Source organism: Triplophysa dalaica, chromosome 2 (genome assembly GCF_015846415.1).
Source record: "Triplophysa dalaica isolate WHDGS20190420 chromosome 2, ASM1584641v1, whole genome shotgun sequence".
NCBI classification, from domain to species: domain Eukaryota; kingdom Metazoa; phylum Chordata; class Actinopteri; order Cypriniformes; family Nemacheilidae; genus Triplophysa; species Triplophysa dalaica.
Genome location: NC_079543.1, coordinates 25310161 through 25330944, shown reverse-complemented (window position 1 = coordinate 25330944; position 20784 = coordinate 25310161). Strand labels below are relative to the sequence as shown.

Here is a 20784-nt window from a genome sequence, read left to right as displayed (position 1 = left end):
TATTAGAACAATACATTAGCAATGCAAAAGTTGTGGGTTTGATTCCAAGGAAACACACACACACACTGATAAAATGTGTACTTTGATTGCGACTGTAAAGGCGAGCGCACACTGTTTGATTTTGACACATTTTGTAAATGCTAAACGATTCCTAAAATCCTAGGCCAAAATCTATACTCTTTAATCGCTTAACAAAGCTTGTGTGGAGTTATGGAGAGAAAAGGAACGTTTATATGACGTTTCCTCATCACTTTATAGGGTAAAAAATGAGGCAGCCTGAAAAGAGAGAGCTCTGGTAATACAAATTCCAGGTAAACAGCTACATCGTAAACATGACAGTTTAGTAACTTTAAGGACTTTAGACACTTTTTGTGGTGACGGAAAACTCTGGAGTCTGGCATTAATGATAACAGAGGTCGGACAGTGTTACACCGTGTCCACAACCGGCCGGTGCGACGCGACACACGGTTTGTTCTAGTGGGTTTGTCGTGCCGCATCTAGTGTGAACAATGTAAAAAATCATAATGGGTTCTAATGCATTTCTAACATCTTTTGTCGTGACTCATGGCATTGGTCATGTCTGGTGTAGACACGGTGTAACATGGCTAACTGTATATATCTGGGATCAACTTTATATAGCGTGACAAGCAACAATCATGACAGATTATTTTGAATCGCACAGTGTGCGCCTGCCTTAAGTTGATTTAAAATGGGTTTCCTAGGTGTAAATTTACATTTTATTGCATATCATATGATTGATAACATAATTCTAGTTTATAGCATCAAATCAGTTTTAATGTAAATTGACATTAGTGGCCGTAGTGATGTCCAGCTCTGGAATTTCGACATCCGGGATTTTATATAAATGTATTGTTAAAGTTTTTTTTTAAGTTTTCATAGTTTGCATTATTTCCTCAAAGCATTTGGTGTTGAGATTTTTTGTTGGATTTCTGGATATGCTGATGTTTGCTTTTTTTGAACAGATATGTCATCTGGACTTTTGGCCACTATTGTTCAGTATTGTCATCTTTGATTTATAAGGTTATAAAGTATCTAACCTTTTTGTCAAAATTGAGTAACTTATTTGGTATCTACTTATTTACATTATGTGATTTGTTACATTACGTTGTGTACAATTTGCACCTTTTTAAAAAAGTGAAGTGGAATACAACAACTTTAAAGCTCAGTATCTGAAAATAGAATCCAAGGTGGCCATTGGTGTATATACTGTATATAAAAAAACTTATTTAAAATACTAAATTCCAAAACAATATATAATTGTTACATTGAATATTAATAAAGATTCTATATAAGTTCTTCCAGTTTGGCCCTATAATATGGAAATTTCACTTTCTACACTGAATATGCTCATTTTCAGCTTCAAACTGATTTCCTGTTGTCCAGGCACAAAATGACCTTTTAGATATGTTGATTTGATTTGCATGAAACCCGCCGAGCCTTTCGCTTTCTTCAGCTGTCTTTTTCTTTACATCCCAAGCCACCAGACTGTTACTAAGCAACCGTAAAAAACAGATGTTTATAATGGTTTGTTGGAGTAATCAGTGCATCAAGTTTACGATGTGTGTGGATACATGTGTGTTTTGTTTACGTTTGGATTCGTCCGCAACACGAGAAGATAAAAATAAGGAGATTGCAGGCGCGTTTGGTTCACAGCTACTCAGATTCCTTAGATGTTGTTGAATTTTGGTGTGTTAGTGTTGAGTACCGGTATTTGGTTTTCCATTGAATCGTGAGACTCAATCTGACAACATTAGAATTAGACAACTTCCAGTGGTATCAGGTTTTACTTGGTTTCTAGGTAGTCATGGATGGTCTGTAGTAAAGTAATGTCTGTAGAGGAGCTGCCAGCTGGTCTGGGGCAGAAGTTAACCCGTTTAGAGCCAGTGGATCATCTCGGATGAGACGGTCTAACTAGCTGTCAGCAACAAACCACAAGGAACTGAACAGGGTATTAGCCTCATCTAAACCCCAATATCTGACCATTATACACTGACAGATTTTTTTTGTGTATGAGTGCATGACTACTTTATGAAATACAGTATTTTGACCGTTGGGTGAGTTGCTAATTTTCAAATGCGCTTTGACAAGGAACTCAAAGCTTTCTTTTGGCATTTGGGGCTTTAGCACTAAAGCGTGTGAGCGTGTTGTGTGTCCGTGTTTGCCCTGTTACAAACTATACTTGAAGTACGTAAAGTCAAGCTGACCTTTACTTCATTTAAATTAAAGTGACAGCATAAAACTTGCAGAGCAATTACAGATTACCAAAGAAGCACATACACTACGCGGTCGGAAACATATCTAAGAACAGCAACATTTAAATGTTAATACAAATATTGCACAACAATGTAGAAGACATACAATCCAGCACAATGACTGAAATGAATCTGTGACGTTTTGAAAGTACTTTATGTACATTAGAGGAACAGTATCCAACTGATTCGCTCAAAATTAATCAGACTTCTATTAACGATTGATTATTTCTGTAAAGATTTTTGATATTAAAGTATAGAGAGTTGACAGACTACATCCCTAAATGCTGGACAAATTTACCTTCCCTGATAGTGTAACTCACAAACCTTTGTCCTCCATTTTTGTTTCGGATTTCCGCCTTTGCTTGCTACGTCACTACTAGAGGAAGCTCCTGATCGGTTAACCCGGTGCAAATATTCGCCAAAGTTCAGATTTTTCAACTCTCGTGTCAATCGCCAAAACGCTCAATTCACGCCGCAGGATGTCCTATTGCGTCTTTGCATTGACATAACATGTAAATCACTTGCGCTTAACGCTTCATTTGGGAACTCAGCATAAGACGTCCATGTTTTAGAACCCTCCACACATACATCAGGGAGATGTCTATCTGATGTCTGCATTCATATCTGCAAGATGTATTTTTTATATTGTTTGCTCATCTGCAATGCGTCCATGAGATACAGTATCTCCTGTCAGACAACATGTAGACATCTAGAAGATGTCTGTAAGATTAAGAATGTACGTAAAACTGCTTTTTCCAAGACGTTTATCAAATATATTAACACAGCTGATGTTTTCCAGATCTTTAGCATACATCACACAGACGTACATGTGTTATCTGGGAATGTATGTAAAACTGTTTTTTTCTAAGACGTTTATCCAATATTTTTACACAGCAGATGTTTTCCAGGTCTCCAGATCTTTAGCAGATATCTTACAGACGTACCTGTGCTATCTGGGTTGTTGTTGTAAAGCTACCCTATTTTAACCAGAGAAAAAACACAAAAGTGGTTAATATAGTGTTGCTACTTTACACTCATGTGATGCACATTCACTGTAATAATGGAAGGTGACCAGAAAAATAACTTGAATACATGAGAACAAATAGAAGGATCTGAAAGACTTTCAACACACACTTCATCGCTATTTTGTTACCCATCAGCACCATCATTATTCTCAACAGAAGCAGCACGAATGTGACCGTGGTGATCTCGAGGATGAGATACGAGTGCTGGAGTTGTCTGCATGCATTAGTGTGGGCTCATAGCTCTGGATAAATGTTTGATGAGAGGAACATTGTCCCAGTTCCAGCCGAGAGGAAAGCCTGTAGGAATTCCAGGCGGGTTTCACTAATACGAAGACCCGAGAAAGCAGCAGTGGACCGAATGGTTAAATACTGCCGGTTGACACAGACGGAAATATCTTCGGGGTGTTTTTAATCCTGATCAATTCGTAGATGAGCTCTGTTTGTCCTAATGTAAACGCGCATAACTGTAGGAATTACAGTGATTATTAAGTTGGTGAGAGCGGTATGTTGCTATGACAGATATATGATTAATGAGGATCATGTGGAAGTGCGTAAGGAGAACGGGCTTGCTTTACAGCAGTACTGAATGTGTGTGCATCAGTGCTCTCTAATGCAATAATGTAATTGCAGTTTTTAATTACACCCTTATTAAAACAAAACGCCTTTATTGCATTTGATTTGATTATATTATATGTTTTATGGTTATGGTTATGAACATTAACTTATTAATAATAATAAAATGTATTAAGAAAAACATCAGACATTACATACAGTAGTGATATTTTAATGATGTCATAATATGTTATATACAGTATATCATCACTCATTCATATATATTTTGTGTGGTGTTAAAATACCTTTAAAGGAAACAATGTCAACTTTTCTCTTGATCAAGTATGTAATATGTGGGTTTTATTTAGATTTGTTTAAAATGGGCACAATCACTTGACGATGGGCTTAATTTAAATGTTCCCTTTCTGTCGGTCTCTCGACGTTGTGTCGAGAACGACAGATGGGGTTCGCCCTTGAGAACCAATCAACTCTGACTACTATAGAAAAGGCCAATGAAATTTGGCGAATGCAATTTGCATGCCGGGCTCCGCCCCCGGAAATCCGGTATAAAAGGAGGCCGGCGTGCAGCATTCACTTACCTTTTGTTCTTCAGAGCCATCGCTCATGAGTACAACTCAGGATTCAATCCTCTACAACTACACGCTGGTGCTACGACGTGTTACAGCGGATCGTCCCTTTCTGCAGCGACCTTCCCCTGGGCGTCTCGGCGGTTCCGGAGGTGTTAGAGATTTTTTCTAAAAGTCCTTTTCAGGACTGACTGAGCATTCTCCAGCGCGGCATGTCCCGCTGTTCTCTTGGGTGCGGCACCCTCATCGAGGAGGGGGATGGACACGATCGCTGCATTAGGTGTCTGGGCGTCCAGCACACTGAAGCAGCGTTCGTTGACACATCTGCCTGCACTGCGGGCAGATTGTCATTCAGAAGTTGCGGTCACGGGTGGCTGTCTTCCTACGGGAACCAGCCACCATTTCGTCTGCTACCCGGGCTGTGACATCTGTGGCTACGGCCCCGATGACCACCCACGTTAGCAGCGTTAGTGATACGGGGAACTCTGCGAACGTAAACCCGCCAGCCAAGTGCTCACGGGCCGATCGCACCCCGATTCGCTCTTCTGAACGTTCCCCAACCGGCGGTGGCATACCGTCCGGATCCTCACGCACACACTCGGAAACGATGTGTGACGTAGATGAGATGTCGCTCGCAGCATCGGAGGGAGACTGGCATCCGACTCTGCCGAATCCAAACTCCACCCCCAGCGGTCGAGTTCAGGAGGAAGCAGAAGTGATGTCATCCGTGCTAACCCGGGGATACGTGGTTCCCGAGGTCGGTGCGCGGTGCAAACCGCGCCCACCCCGGGTGCCATGTTTTTCCCGGAGGTGCATGAGGAGCTGTGTAAAACTTGGAACGCTCCTCTCACGGACCGTTCCAGTGAAACCAGCTCCGGCTCCCTTACTTCCCTCGATGGTGAGGCAGCCAAGGACTGCGTCGAGATCCCCCGGGTGGAACGTCCGCCTGCGGTGCACCTGTGCCGCGGACGGCTACCACCTGGGGGGGGATCGACCACTCCTACCGTCCAAAGCACGTAAGACTTCGGCATCACTGGTGTCGAAAGCTTGCGATGTTGCGGGCCAGGCTGCCTCCTCTCTCTATGCCTTGGCCATCCTGCAGGTCCGCCAGGCCAGGGCGTTGAGAGGGCTCCACGAGGGTAAGGCCGACCCGGGTATAATGCAGGATCTCCGTGCCACCGCTGACAGCGCTCTACGGGCGACTAAGGCGGCGGCACGGGCCCTGGGTCGGACGATGTCCACGGTAGTGGTCCAGGAGAGACACCCCCGGCTATACCTTGTGCAGAAGAGTGACAGCAAGGAAGTCCGCTTTCTTGATGCACTCATCTCGCAGGGTGGGTTGTTGGTAACACCGTCGAGGACTGCGCTCAGCAGTTTTTTGACGGCGAAGCAGACAGTGGCAATTAACCACATTTTTTTCACGCCGCGACTCGGCCGCCTACAGGCCTCCGAGATCTCACGTGACGTCTGCTTCCCTGCAACCCAGGACCCTTTCGACATCGGCTCCGGTTCCTGTGCCCCCACAGGCGGCACCCCGGAAGCAGAGGTCGAGGGGGAAACCTCCACCCCGTCAGCAACCTCCTCGCGAGAAGGGACACTGACGGGAAGACCCCAGGGAGAACAACATCGGGCCCGAACCTTCACAGCCACGGCTCTGATCGGTCGGTACGGGACGACTCCTGCCTCGTCACCAAAGCCGGGCCCTTGTTAGGGCTTGGCGCCCACTTACTCACTGAGTTTTTTGTTCTCCCCGGGTTTACTTGCAGCCGATCGCACACTCCACTGGACTGTGCTCGGCGAACCGACCTCACACCCTGGCGAGGCGTGAGGTCGTACACATATACGACAGCCGTCACCACTCTCAAACCGACAGTGCGTGCCGTTGTCCCGCCAGGCAGGTAAGCAGGCGGAGCAAAAACCTTCCCTCCGGGGACTCCCCGCGACATGGTTAGCTCCGCCAGCCGACGAACCACCCCCCGTGGGAATGATGAAGCAGACCGTCCCCTTGGTCACCCTGTCACAGTCCCTGGGAGCTCGAGAGCTGCCCACACTGTCTCGCTGGCTAATGAGGGCGGTCCGTCTTGGTTACTCGATCCAGTTCGCCAGAGACTCACCCAAGTTTCGGGGCATCATCTCTCCCTCTGTCAGAGGCAGGGACGCCTCCGTACTTCGGGTAGAGGTCCCCACCCTTCTGGCAAAACAGGCATCGAGTTCGTCCCTCAAAACCAAGATGTTCAGTGGGTCACCACCCGCACTTCATCGTTCCCAAGAAAGACGGCGGGTTGCCCCCAAAGGCTGCGTACCCTGAACAGAGCACCTTCACAAGCTGCCATTCAGGGTGCTCACACAGAGGCGCGTCCCGACATCTATGAGGTGTCAGGATTGGTTCGTGGCAATCGACCTGAAGGACGCTTACTTTCATGTCTCGATCCTCCTCGACACCGGCCGTTCCCACGGTTCGCGTGCGAGAGGCGGGCATATCAGTACAGAGTCCTCCCTTTCGGTCTGTCCCTGACCGCCCTTTCTCCCTGAGAGGAGGAAGGCGAGCGGGTACTAAACTATCTCAGCGACTGGCCTATCTTGGCACACTCGCGAGATCTGTTATGTACACAAAGGGACCTGGTGCTCCGGCACCTAGGTCGATTGGGACTCCAGGTCAACCAAGAGAGGGGCAAGCTCTCCCCAGTGCAGAGCATCCTCTTTCTCGGTATGGAACTCAGCTCTGTCACCATGTCGGCACACCTGTCCGCAGTTGTGCCCAACCAGTGTTGAACTGTCTGAAATGAACATTTTTAGGCAGACAGCGGTCCCCCTGAAACAATTCAGAGGCTCCTGGGACACATGGCGTCCTCGCGGGCTAATACCCCTCGAGTTGATGCACATGACACCGCTCCAACACTGGTTTCAGAGTCGAGTTCCGAGGAGAGCGTGGCACACCGGCAGCAGGCGCATGGTGATGCCGCCCTGCTGCCGACGCACCATAACCCCTAGTCTTTATGACTTTTTCGACGGACTCAGGTCCCTCTGAGCAGGTTATGAGGCAGGTCGTGGTGACGACTGAAGTCTCCCTGCAGGGGTGCGGTGTAGTGTGCAACGGGCACGCAGGTGGGGTGTTGGACGAACCCCCGCCTGCGCTGGCATATCAATTGCCAAGAGTTGTGGGCTATGCTACTTGCACTGAGCAGGCTACGGCCTCTCGTGCGAGACATGCACGTGCTGTTCCGAGGACAGCACTATAGCTGTAGCGAATACAGATCGTCAGGGTGGCGTTCGCACACAGCAGCTAAACACAACTTGCTCGACGCCTCCTCCGGTGGAGTCAACAGGTGACTCGTTCCCTGCAGGCCACACACCCCGGGCAAACTGAACTAGACAGCCGACGTGCTTTCTCGCCAGTTTATGCCTCGTGGAGAGTGGCGACTCCACCCCCGTGCAGTCCAGCTCATTTGGAGGCTGTTCGGGTAGGCCCAGGTAAAACCTGTTCACCTCCCGTAACACCACCATTTGCCCGCTTGATAGTCCCTGCCCTCGGCACGGATATCCTTGCGCACAGCTGGCCGCGGGATGGGCGGAAGCACACCTTCCCCCCCCCAGGAGCCTTCTTGTACAGACTCTGTGCAAGGTCAGGGAGCAGGAGCACCAAGTGTTATTGGTTACACCACACCGGTCTAACCGCACTTGGCCTCAGAGCCGATGCTCTGGACAGCGACTCCCCCTGAACCATTCCCCTGACAGAGGACCTGCTCTCTCAGGGGAAGGACACGTTCTGGCATCCCAGATCAGACCTCTGGAACACCCATGTCTGGTCTCTAGACGGGACGAGAAGATCCTAAGATGGCTACTCCCCCTATACGGCTGAGACCATCACCCAGGCTAGGGCCCCATCTACTAGGCGGTTACACGCCTCTAGACGGTGCCTCTTCTCGTCCTGGTGTCTTTCTCAACGAGAAAGACCCACTGAGGTGCTTGATCAGGATTGTGTTCCCCTCCTCACGAGACTGGAGACTAACATCTCCCTTCCACACTGAAAGTGTATGTAGTCGCTATTGCCACTCATCACGACTCAGTCGGTGGAAAGTTTCTAGGGCAACACGACCTGGTCACCAGGTTCCTAAGCAGCGAGAGGGCGGAATCCGCCTCATCTCCGCTCCATACCCTCTTGGGACCCTAAGTGGTCCTGGGGAGCCTCAGGGCCCCCCAAAGAGCCCCTCGGAGGTTCCGATCTTCCTCATAGAGTAAGACGGCCCTCCTGACGGCGCTCACTTCTTTCAAGAGGGTAGGGGACCACCGAGCATCCTCCGTGTCCCTGGATTGCCTTAAACTCGGCCCTGGAAACTCTCACGTTATCTTGAGACCCAGGCCCGGATGCGTGCCCAAGAAGTTCCCACTACTCCCTCCGGGGCCAAGTGGTGAACTTGCAGGCGCTCCCCATAGGGGAGGAAGACCCAACCCGATTAGTGTTGTGTCCAGTACGTACTGGACCGCACGCAGAGCTCTGAAGCTCTGACCAGCTCCGTGTCTGTTGGAGGACAGCAGAAGGGGAAGGCTGTCTCCAAACAGAGGCTGGCGCACTGGGTCGTGGACGCCGTTACGACGGCATTCCGATCTCAGAATCTCCCATGCCCATTGGCAGTGAGGGCTCACTCCACACGGAGTTTAGCCACCTCCTGGACACTGGCAGAAGCGCCTCTCTAGCAGACATCTGTAGAGCTGCGGGTTGGGCTATGCCCAAACACCTTCGCAAGGGTTAACAACCTTCGCGTAAACCCGGTGTCAGCCCACGTCCTGCGTGGCGACATGTAGGACTGGCATCCGGGGGGGCGTATGCCTGCGAAAGCACCTTTCCACCCTCTAACAGGTTGGGTCAGTGTGCTATTTACCTTTTCTTCTTACCCGAACACATCGCTAAGAAACTGGTACCTCACCAGCCTCCCTTCTTACCCAGACACTGGTTAAGAATAGGCATTCCATCCATCACCAAACAAGCACCCCCTGGGGGCTGGCTGGGCAGAGCAGCCTTCCCCCTTAGGCCGGGATACCATGTGAGCTATCACAGATAGCTCTAACCGGACCTAGTGCTACCGGACGTCTGTAACACCCCCTCCGTGGGCTGTTCCGTCTGATGTATCCTCATGAGAATGGTTCCCACTCCTGGTAACCCATGAGCTTCCCCAGGTGGGCCTCCACCTCGCGGTTAACTACTCAGTCCGCACGTTCCATGCGTTCTCCTCCAAGGACGAGACCATACCTATATCCACCATATTCCTCCCCACGGGTAGGAGGTGGCCTCTGTAGCGCTTCTCTGATTAAGAGTCGCGCTTACCCGGTGTAAACTGATCTGGATGGCCTCTCGCCTATAGAGAGCTAAGGCCCCGTCCGTGAAAGTTACCGGTCAGGGCTGTACCCATCTTTCTCCAAGAAAGCTCTGGAACCCCCCGACCACCACACTGGAAGGTTACAGTCTCACGAAAGCTTCGAGATGACACGCCCAGGCTTGTTACCGTCGCTTCGCTAGAGATTGTGACGCGATACAGCGTTGTGGCGTTTTCCATAGGCAACCCCATCTGTCGTTCTCGACACAACGTCGAGAGACCGACAGAAAGGGAACGTCTTGGTTACGTATGTAACCTCAGTTCCCTGATGGAGGGAACGAGACGTTGTGTCCCTTATGCCACGAACACGTATCGTATTCTGCTGCAGTTTGAGAGGTCTCAGGCTCTTCAGAACAAAGGTAAGTGAATGCTGCACGCCGGCCTCCTTTTATACCGGATTTCCGGGGGCGGAGCCCGGCATGCAAATTGCATTCGCCAAATTTCATTGGCCTTTTCTATAGTAGTCAGAGTTGATTGGTTCTCAAGGGCGAACCCCATCTGTCGTTCTCGACACAACGTCTCGTTCCCTCCATCAGGGAACTGAGGTTACATACGTAACCAAGACGTTCTCTACTCTGTGCTACTCTACACATTTTTTAGCTGTTCTCTATAGACCACTTCGTTTTCATTTTTGTTCTTTTGATTTATTATCACAAATATGATCTAACCTTAAATATATTTATTTAACATTTTGATTTGATTACACAATGTATGAACAATATACAACCAACAGAATATTTTTAGTGTTAAAGACTGAAACGGGAAGTTCTTCTGGACCAACACTTAATTCAATATTTAAAAATTACTTTTATTCAACCAAACATAAATGTTTTTTTTAATCAAATAAAGCTCTTTTTTTATAATTTTCAAGTTACCTTTCAGCCCAGGACACCCAACTGAATTAACCAGTCTCACTAAATGAGCAAAGCTCATTCACATCTTGCATTCTCTGTGGTTCACTTTAATTGATACAATGATCGCTTACATTCGCTAGTGACGGAAAAGTTCAATCGTTTGAATGAATCTGTTCAAATGAGTCATTCGTGTGCGAGTCGTTCCGAACACAATTTGTGTTCATACTGGCGAACTTGCTGTGTACAATATACGCTGATTCAACGATCCCAAATGCACATCTAAAGACATTACAATGATGAACGTTATTTTAATTTAAGAAATTAAACATAGTTTGATGCAAAACAAACAGCTAGCTCTTGTTCTGCAACTCTTTTTAGCGCTTCAATGTGCTGATAAAGAAACAGCGCTTCTATTGTGACGCAATGCTGCAACTGCAGTTACAAATGACAGTGTGTAAAATACAGGGAGCTTTCCTTTTGAAGACACCCGACATCTTTTGACGGAGGCGGCCGCATCAAATTTCTCTATACAGGAAAAAAACCTGTGCTCATCCCTTCTCTTCTTCACTGTACTCTAAAGCTTCTAATTTCAAATGCATTCTAAAATAATGTAATTTAATTTAATGTACTCATCCTCCCTAAACTCTACTGTACTCTAAACGACTCATCCTTATTCTACTCTGTAGTCTTAACTGCTCATCCCTGCTGTATATTACTGTACTTTAAACTGCTAAACTACTGATCCCTTCTGTACTTCACTTAACTCTAAACCTACTTATTTCTATTGCATTCTAAAATGTAATTTAATTTTCTCATCCCATACACTCTACTGTAATCTTAACTACTCATTTGTACTATCCCCTTCCATACTCTTAAATATTGTACTTTGAACTATTGGTACTCTAAACAACACATCCCTACTTTATGCTAATGTACTTTAAACTACCTAACCGTACTATTCTCTGCTGTTCTTTAAACTACTCATCCCTATTGTAATTTGCTGTACTCTAAACTACTCATCCCTAGTGTACTCTGACTCTGCTGTACTATTTATTCTCCTCTAAGAGCTTAGGCGTGTTGGCACACTAAAGACAGACCCCCAGACGAGATTCTAGAGTTAATTCAAGCTTGACATTTATGAGATAAGTGCTTTTGTTAAAGACCTTAAATTATTGTGGTTTACAACAGTCTACAACAGTCAACAAGTGAAAACTGTATTATTTCCTCTGCTAACTGATGAAGATTCACTAAGTACGTTTATGGAGCAGAAAGTACAGTACCAGGTTTTATTGTTGAGGCGAAGCTTTTAATGTGAATGTGATGTACACCTGAATTGTTGTTATTTTCCCGTGTGAGTTGTATTCACCTTAACTGAAGCTGTACGTGGTTTGAGCGCGTCAGCATGCTGGTGATCCTGCTCAACTGCGTCACGCTCGGCATGTTCCAGCCCTGCCAGGACCTGGAGTGCCACTCCGACAGGTGCAGCATCCTCCAGGTAATACACACTCACGCAAACACACTTCTATAACACACAACACACATGCTCTTTAATCTCTCATTGTTTGATTTACCCATTGTATTTTAGACTGAAAACAGCTTTTTTTAAACATATGAGCACTTACATACACAAATGGCAGGGGGCTATGCCTAGTTGTAATTAAATTGTAAATTTACGTTTATGCAAATGAGTGATTTTGGATGAGGTTTAGATGTGTAATCTACGGTTCCTTTTCTTCGCGCAGGCATTTGATGACTTCATATTCGCCTTCTTTGCTGTGGAAATGGTGGTTAAAATGGTGGCCCTGGGGGTGTTTGGTCCCAAATGTTACCTTGGCGACACCTGGAACCGCCTTGACCTCTTCATTGTCATGGCTGGGTGAGTGACCAATCGCGAAGAAGCGATCGCCACGCTCACCAGGTCTTAAAAAGTAAACCATTACCAGTACGTAACGCATGGATTCCTAGAATCCGATGAGTCATTAAATGCGCTAAGCGCAACAAGCTCTTGTATGTGTGCGTGTGTTTGCTTAATGCCAGATCCAGTTTTAATGTCAGGTCTAGTTCTAATGTCAAGTCGATGTGTCACAGTTAAGCTCATGAATGACAATTAGCACCAGGCAATGATCGCCTGCGTGTGTCCCTCTATATCTTATCTCTGGGGATTGGCTCTGGTTTTGCTGACATGGGGATTTCTGCTGCTTTTCTCGTGTATAGTAACTCAATGTACCATGTAGTGGCCTGATCATTCATTAAAACTCATTATAATAGTAATGTTTTGTTATTACAAGTTAGCAATTAACTTTGTTGGGTGTTATATTGTGTTATGTTTTAGATTACAACTGTAGTCAAGGTTTGCTTTATTTTCTGTGAGCTTGTTTTTGTGTATATCACCATAAAACATTTATTTCCTGATAGTCATAGCTTGACTTTGTCCCAAAAAAATGTGTCCAATAAGTTTTTTTGTATTATTCATTTTAGTGCAAATATTATACAATTATAACCCCACACATCTTTTTTGGCCACTACTGTATTTTGAGTATTTGTTGGTCCAATAAGACATAACACAAACATAATTGAAATACGAATTGAACTGATAGCGTTACTTGTTTAATCTTTAATATATAATGCGATAATAGTAAACTTGAATTCTTGTGTGGTAAAAATCTGACATTGCTCTACATATATGCTTGATATATTTGTAATTTTTTGTCCATCTGATTTTCCTAAAGTGTGTTTTTCTTATTGTTTAGGATGTTGGAGTATTCTTTAGACGGACACAACGTCAGTTTCTCAGCCATCAGAACCGTACGGGTTCTCAGACCTTTACGAGCCATCAACAGAGTTCCCAGTGAGTACTGCTTACTCTCACTTTGTTTATCTTTCTCATTTCACTGTCAGCGTTGCTGTTATACAGCCCAGCTATTGATTCGACGCAAATGATTTGGACTAGAAAAACACACGGCTGTTGTATTTATAGATCCACACACGTTGCCGTGATGTATTAACGCAACCTCTGACAACGATTGTTTCAGTTTAGCGCCGATAGATATTCTGTCCCCGTAGTTGATTAAGTGCAAAAATACACACGGTATCTGTCGACAGGAAGGTACTGGTGTGTGTTACAAGCATGGATCTGTTCCAACGGTAAAAGTGTGGGTCTGTTCTGTTTAATGTGGGGCGAGATGGTAAGCTCTTGACATGCACGGATATGCTTACCATTTATAGCACGGTCCATTGTCAACACATTCCAAATAAGTTTTTGTGTGTGCGTGCCGGAAAGCTGTATTATATTTTGGAGCCCTTGGTCGTAGAGTTTCCATTTCGATTATTATCAAACCGCATAGCGCGAGCCGAAGCGCGACAAATATGTTTGTGTGTTTCTATTCACTCTTCGGCCTGGTTACATAATAGACATCAGACACTGAGAAAGCGTTCTCTTGAAGTCTTTCAAAATCAAATTAAAGACATTAAACTTGTATGCATCAGCAATACGAAGTCTTTTCCCTGAGTATGTTTGCCACCCCGGGATGCATCATTGAGCAAATGTGTGTGACGTTTTTGTATATCTGTGTTTTGTAGGTATGCGTATTCTGGTGACCCTGCTGTTGGATACTCTGCCCATGCTGGGAAACGTCTTGCTGCTTTGTTTCTTTGTTTTCTTTATATTTGGAATTGTGGGCGTGCAGCTGTGGGCGGGGCTTCTGCGAAACCGCTGCTTTCTTAACCAGAGCGCCAATATGTAAGTGCAAGCTGTTTTTTAATGCAAGGTTCTCAGTAGATGCTAATTGCACGCCGTTGCAACATTTCAGCCACCGGGATGCCGATAATGATGTCGCAACAGTAAATGATCTGAATCGCTGTTTGGAAATACTTTAGGATGTCTCATTTTGGATTTTTGTTTTTCTGGGGCACCACGAGAATAAAAATAAGCATGTTCAAAAGTGTAAAATATGCAGAAAAAATTTAAAACACAGAATGTGTTGATTTGATGAAAATATATCATGTAAACACTGGTCCAGAAGCACTTCTGTTTTATTTTTTTATTTTTATTGTAAAAATCATACTGTATATTACACATAGTTAAATCTTTATTTTTTTTTAACATTTTTGTTAGGTTTTAAATGTTTTTAATGCGGTTTTAAATGGTTTTAAAGGTTTTAAATGAGCAGTGGATTAATTGGAATAACATGTGGATAAGTAAAGATTGACCAATATTTAATTCATGGTTGAATCATTACATTAGGGAACAAATATTCTGTTATTCTTGTTCAAAGACAAATAAAAATCAGGTGTGAGGCAAGTAGATAAAAAGTGAGAGAAATGTCAGTTTGACACCATTTAATTTCAGCACACGTAAAGAAAAGTGGAATTTATCTTTCAAACAGAGCTAAAAGAATTGTGGATTGTAGCTTTAACACCATAAAATTAAAGCACAGTTGAAACACAGTTTATGTTATATTTAATCCAGTAAATATTTGTAATGAGGAACACAGAGAGGGACTTTTTTATTCTCCGTGACAGATTTCTTACGGATCAGCGGATCGTGAATGACAGCAAACTCGATTTTAGAAGTTGAATCTGAATTCATTTTCTACGTCTGCTGTCATACAATATACGTTTTAAGAATACATACACCACTACAACCTCATCGATCACAGACGTTGTACAAAGTAAAGAGTCGACTAATGAGTATCCACACAAGCGATGTGCTCCAGTGAATCATCTTGACAACTGTCCACCCCGATGCACTGCGTTTCAGAAAGCCAGTCTGTTGAAAGACGCCCTGACCCGTTCAGGTGCTCGGCGGCTTCTCTCCAAATCCCTCCCCCAAGGCCCAGCGCTATCCAAACCATTTCTGTTACAATTCTGCAGCTCTTTCTCTCTCAAATGATGCTGCTTATTTAAACACCAAGGTCTCTTGTGCATACACGTATTGCATTCATGTCTGTCAAAAGTGCTCTGTAAGAATATCCACTTCAGTCCACACACATCTGCTGCAGTCTGCTTTCAGTGAAAACTCAAGAATTGGTCTTTTATTGAGCGATGGTGTTTTAGTATCCGTTTTTCTTAATATTATTACAATATTTAATCAATGTCTAGTACAGCACACATTCCACCTGTCTCAGGTGCGAAGTAGGCATTTTGTCATTAGTAAGTCAGTCCTACGGGATGTGAATATTTGTCTGTTGGCACGTCTACTCATTAGTTTTGGAGTCCACCGCCAAAATGTGTTGTTTCATTAGGGACTTTACTCCTTTGTACATTAATTTTCATTAATTTTTAACTAAAAAACTTGTGCATGTGCGTGCATGTGGGTGTGTAACATTCTTGACAAATTACCATTTGGGAATGGTACAATTCTATTACTTTCCTTAAAATATTAAGTTTTTTTTCGCAAAAGGATTTCTTTCGAAGTGTCTTCTGTTTAAACAAGGTTCCCAGGAATTTTAATGACCCAATTAAACTGTGAGAAGCAGTCATATCTGTGCCGTCCACTCCCTCCTCTCCTCCAAAATTTAGCGGCGTGAACCCCTGTGCAATTACAAAGACAAAAGTAAACGGTGAATAACACCTCATTTATATATTTGTTGTAATTTAATATTTTGTTTTTCTACCTTATACATTAAGGTCATCTGTGTCCCGAGCAGGTGTACCTAAAGTCACAAAAGAGAGGATTGTTTTACCTCAAAGGATGCGGTACTGGAAACACAAAGCATATTGTTTGGGTAAAAATACTGCCGTGGAGCTTTTCTAGATGTATTGTGGCCATACTTGTCTAGTGTCAAGGTAAAGAAAATAAAACCTCAGGTGTGACATAAAGTCATCCATCAGCAAGACTGACAGCATGACTGGACACATGAAAACTGTGTTACAAATTGAGGTCATCACAAAAAAAATAAACTTCTCCAAAGTACATGTAGATTTATTAATGTTGTATTGCTTAAAAGGGAATCTTATCTTGTTTTCTTTGCAGTATTTGAGGTCTGAAAAAATAGAGAGCGTCTCCAGTTTGCATTTTCTGCAAATAAACGCAAATAGAAAAGATGTTTTTATTTGAAATTTGTTAGAAATATTGTTAGTTGTTCAAAAAAATTATCAAAAATAATAATTTTATCTAAACATACCTATAAATGGTCAGTTCAGCAAAACTGAAAATAATTTTGTGCGCAGCTGTAGGATATTTCCCGGTCGGATGTTTCCAGCCATGGGCCACTGATGACAGCGATGATCTGGTTTTAATGTGCCCACTTAGATAAACATTTCTGAACCCTCTGGCTTTGGGAAATATAACAAAAAAGCCATGGCGGATATACAGTATTTCACACCGGTGTTAAGCAGCTCTTTGCCCAACGTGAAGTTAAGAGTCTCAAGTATTCCGATAACCCACGATGCATTATGGCTTACATAATTATCTTTAAGTTCCATATGCATTACTGCTGATCGCATTGCTTAAGACTTAAGTAACACAAGGTAACATCAATTTTCCGGCCATTTTCATCAAGCACCTCTTTTAAAGCGAGATGATCTAATAGCGTGGGCTTTAAGCTCTTTTGGCTCTCTCAGTTTAATAAGCAGGATGTGAGGCAGATTAGAGTGGAAGCTCACTTGGGCTCAAACTGTTTGTTAATACTTGGAGAACAAATGCTCCACCAGCACATATTATTGTGGTGCATTAATAGGTTGGCTGGATTAAGGTTTACCTTTAGCAAATATGTCTAAGGGGGGACTTTAGGCTAATATGCATATTATGCTTTAATTAATAAGAGCATGTTTATATGCAAATATCAAAAAATGCTAGTTTTTGAAAGTCAGGAAAGTCATGCTGTAAGCCATTGTTGTAATTCTGAAGTAAAATAATTCTATATATTTATCCAAAGCATTTTAAAATGTATTCTAGGCATGCAGAAAATTTGATCTGTTTATGCAAAAGTGTAGTGTTTACAATGGGGGCTTAGTATGTACCCTCATGTTGATCAAAACCTCTTTATGACACTTTCTTGTGTAAAACATTTTGAGAAATGTTTCAGTTAGAAATATAACGGTGTGAAATTTCAGATCAAGGTTATCGTGAACGGCATTATCACGGCTTTATTACCATGTTCTGGAAATGTCAAAAAGTACCTATTTAAACCATTTTTAATATTGAGTTTACCGGTAAATGTACTTTTGATTGATTTACATCAAATAAATAACATTAGTCATGGCACGTTGAGGCCATGAGGTAAAAGTTTCCTAGTTTAGATTAAGCAACCTTAAGTGAGTAAATCACTCTGACTGTGTTTCGAGAAATAGGGTGTACTTTAGGACCCGGCATGACATCTGCGCTCATAGCAGTAGAAACAAGCTGAACGGAGTTTCGAACTCATCATATCACATTATTTAATAAAAATGAATTGAAATGATGGGTCTGTATAAAGAAATACGAAGTAAACGTGTGTTGCTATATCTTAATTTTCACAAATGTGCACATAGTGTCATCACAAAGTGACAGGAAAAGATGTGAATAAGTAGGTGTGTCTCGCGTTATTATGTTCCGAATGTCAATACTCCTGACTCCTGATTTACTCTCCTGACATAAATGAACAAAACCAATGTTTCATGTTGCATCTACATTATACTATTGATAACTTTGTTTGATGCTAGAAAGGGGTTTTTCTAGCCGTAACACTGGTACGGTTTAACGGTTATTAAAACTATATGACGTAGTAATACTAACCGTTGGGCGTTATATTCACGGTAAACCAGTAATCGTTACATCCCTAGTTTCTGCACAAGAAAGAAAATCTCATTGTAATAAATGGCAGCATATCCTCATCTACCTATAGAAATATGACGCTATCACAGCTTCCGCAGCTAACGCAAATCGCAAATTACAGCTGAAGCATATCGCAAATTACCCTCCTCCATCCCCAGCTCCACCTCACATTTACAATCAGGACTCGACTTCTATTATTCCTATTCATTAGCCTCAATTACTTTACATAATGTGTTACACTTAAATGTCATTACGAACTAATGACATCAATTGTTCTGTTCTGTTTACCCTAAGGGGGGTTATCGCTGCACTCCCTGCACTTGGTCATGCTGGCTGCATGGATGGGCAGGGAGTTTTTGACCAGAAAAAAACCACACCGCCAATCTAAACTGTGTGCTAAATGTCAATCATTTTTGATGGTAGTGAACCTGACAGAAATGAGAATTCTGTTACCATTTACTCACCCTTTAGTTTTTCCAAACCTGTATACACTTCTTTGTTCTGTTAAACACAAAGATATTTTCCGTTCTGGGACATAATTCACCACATAGTAGAATAAAATATTGAATATTTTGCTCTGTTGAACTCAAAAGGAGATTTGAAGAATTTAGGAAAGCAAACAGTTCTTGGGCACCTTTGACTACCATTTAACTATTTAAATGTATCTTACTGTGGTAGTCTTACTGAACAGCACCTGCACCCATTTACTTCTATTGTATGAACACAAAACCAATGCAAGTCAATGGGTAGCAGTAAACAACATTCTTCACATATAAATGTTACAGTTCCGCTGAACATATGTGTTTAGAAAACCCCCAGTGTGTGTGTTATTAATGTAATAAGTCATGAAGATTCTAAACAAGCTGCGGAAACAAAGATCAGAATCTCAGTTGCTTGTAGCTGATCTGTAGCAGCGCATAGATTGCAGGTTTGATGGCAAGGGAACACACGTACTGATAAAATGTACCTTAAATGCACTGTAAATCACTTCAAATAAAATCATCTGCCAACTGTATAAATGTAAATAATGTACCGCACCCAAATGAGCTCATGTCATGTCTGATGTACCCTAACCCCACATGCTCTCAACAGGAAGTATAATCTCTCAGAGTTTCTACATGAATACTACAGACCGGAAGAGTCGGACGACATTCCCTTCATTTGCTCAACCGAAAGAGAGAACGGAATGCTGCACTGCCACAGTGTCCCACAACGCCGGGAAGGGGGGATGTGGTGTGAGGTCACTGTTGATAATGTAACAGATCATGATTTCAAACAGCCCCTCCATCATGGGTGTGTGAACTGGAACGTGTATTACAACGTCTGCAGAGCAAGCGATCATAATCCGCATAACGGAGCCATTAACTTTGACAACATCGGATATGCGTGGATTGCCATTTTTCAGGTGCGTTTGTGTGTTTTTATATTTTTTTCATATTTAAATATATTTGTATATGTGTGTGTGTATTTATACGTATATGCAATGTCATTAATAAGGCGGGTCAGGAATTTCTTTTAACTTGAATGCGTGTTAGAGATCTGCTCCAAGTTGTTCATTAAGATTTTCGCTGAGTATATATTCACTTTGGCAGGCGGTGAAATTTCTTATCCTCACATATCCTTTTGGCACCCAGAGACACTTACTTTTAGACTTGGAAAAGGAAGTGAATGGTTGCCAGGGGCTACAGCAAGACAGAATCCCCTTACATCAATAAAAAGCCTACCTGTCCCAGGAAATCAAGTTTTATCATGTTCTAATTTAATCCGATCTTTAAGAAGCAACAATATTTATCATATTCCTTAGTAATGTGATTGGGAAGGGGCACGGACATTTATCAGGTTTATGAGTAATTCGATTGACCACAGCGTGACATTTATCATTGCTTGCTGTATCATGACCTAGTTTTGGGGATGTGACGTAGAGTAACATTTGATGTCTTTTTTTTTGACATCTTAAGCAGGACGACACTAGACCGATGTTGAATGTGTATTTGCTGTTAAATTTATGACACCGTATTTCTGTCGTCTTTTAGGTCATCACTCTGGAGGGATGGGTGGATATCATGTATTATGTTATGGATGCACATTCCTTTTACAACTTCATCTATTTCATCTTCCTTATCATTGTAAGTGCACATAAACTGATTAACGTTATGGAGTTACAGTTTCTCCATCATAAGGGGTGTAAATGACTTGAGTAATTGTACTTTATATACTTAAGTAGTGTTATGTACATTATTTCGAAAATCAAGTGAAAGAAATAATAAGTACATGACATTAGCAAGCAAGTTCAAAGTTTGTCTAGGCGATGTTACCAGTAGAAGAACCGTTACTTGGCTGAACTTAAATATAACGAGTTACATGA

At 43.2% G+C, this 20784-nt stretch overlaps 1 protein-coding gene across 2 annotated transcripts in view; it reads left to right on the top strand.

Annotated features, from left to right (window-relative positions):
• The window catches only part of cacna1hb (calcium channel, voltage-dependent, T type, alpha 1H subunit b), a 73229-nt gene that overhangs the window by 16012 nt on the left and 36433 nt on the right, over positions 1 to 20784 (top strand). The window contains exons 2-7 of one of the 2 annotated variants that reach the window (XM_056770087.1): positions 12020 to 12158; positions 12406 to 12539; positions 13414 to 13511; positions 14243 to 14402; positions 19512 to 19824; positions 20453 to 20545. In XM_056770087.1, the coding sequence (XP_056626065.1) occupies positions 12066 to 12158; positions 12406 to 12539; positions 13414 to 13511; positions 14243 to 14402; positions 19512 to 19824; positions 20453 to 20545 (891 nt within the window). In that variant the 5' untranslated portion in view covers positions 12020 to 12065. Of the gene's footprint in view, positions 1 to 10380; positions 12159 to 12405; positions 12540 to 13413; positions 13512 to 14242; positions 14403 to 19511; positions 19825 to 20452; positions 20546 to 20784 lie in introns of those variants that run through there. The other variant, XM_056770082.1, reaches the window with a different exon arrangement.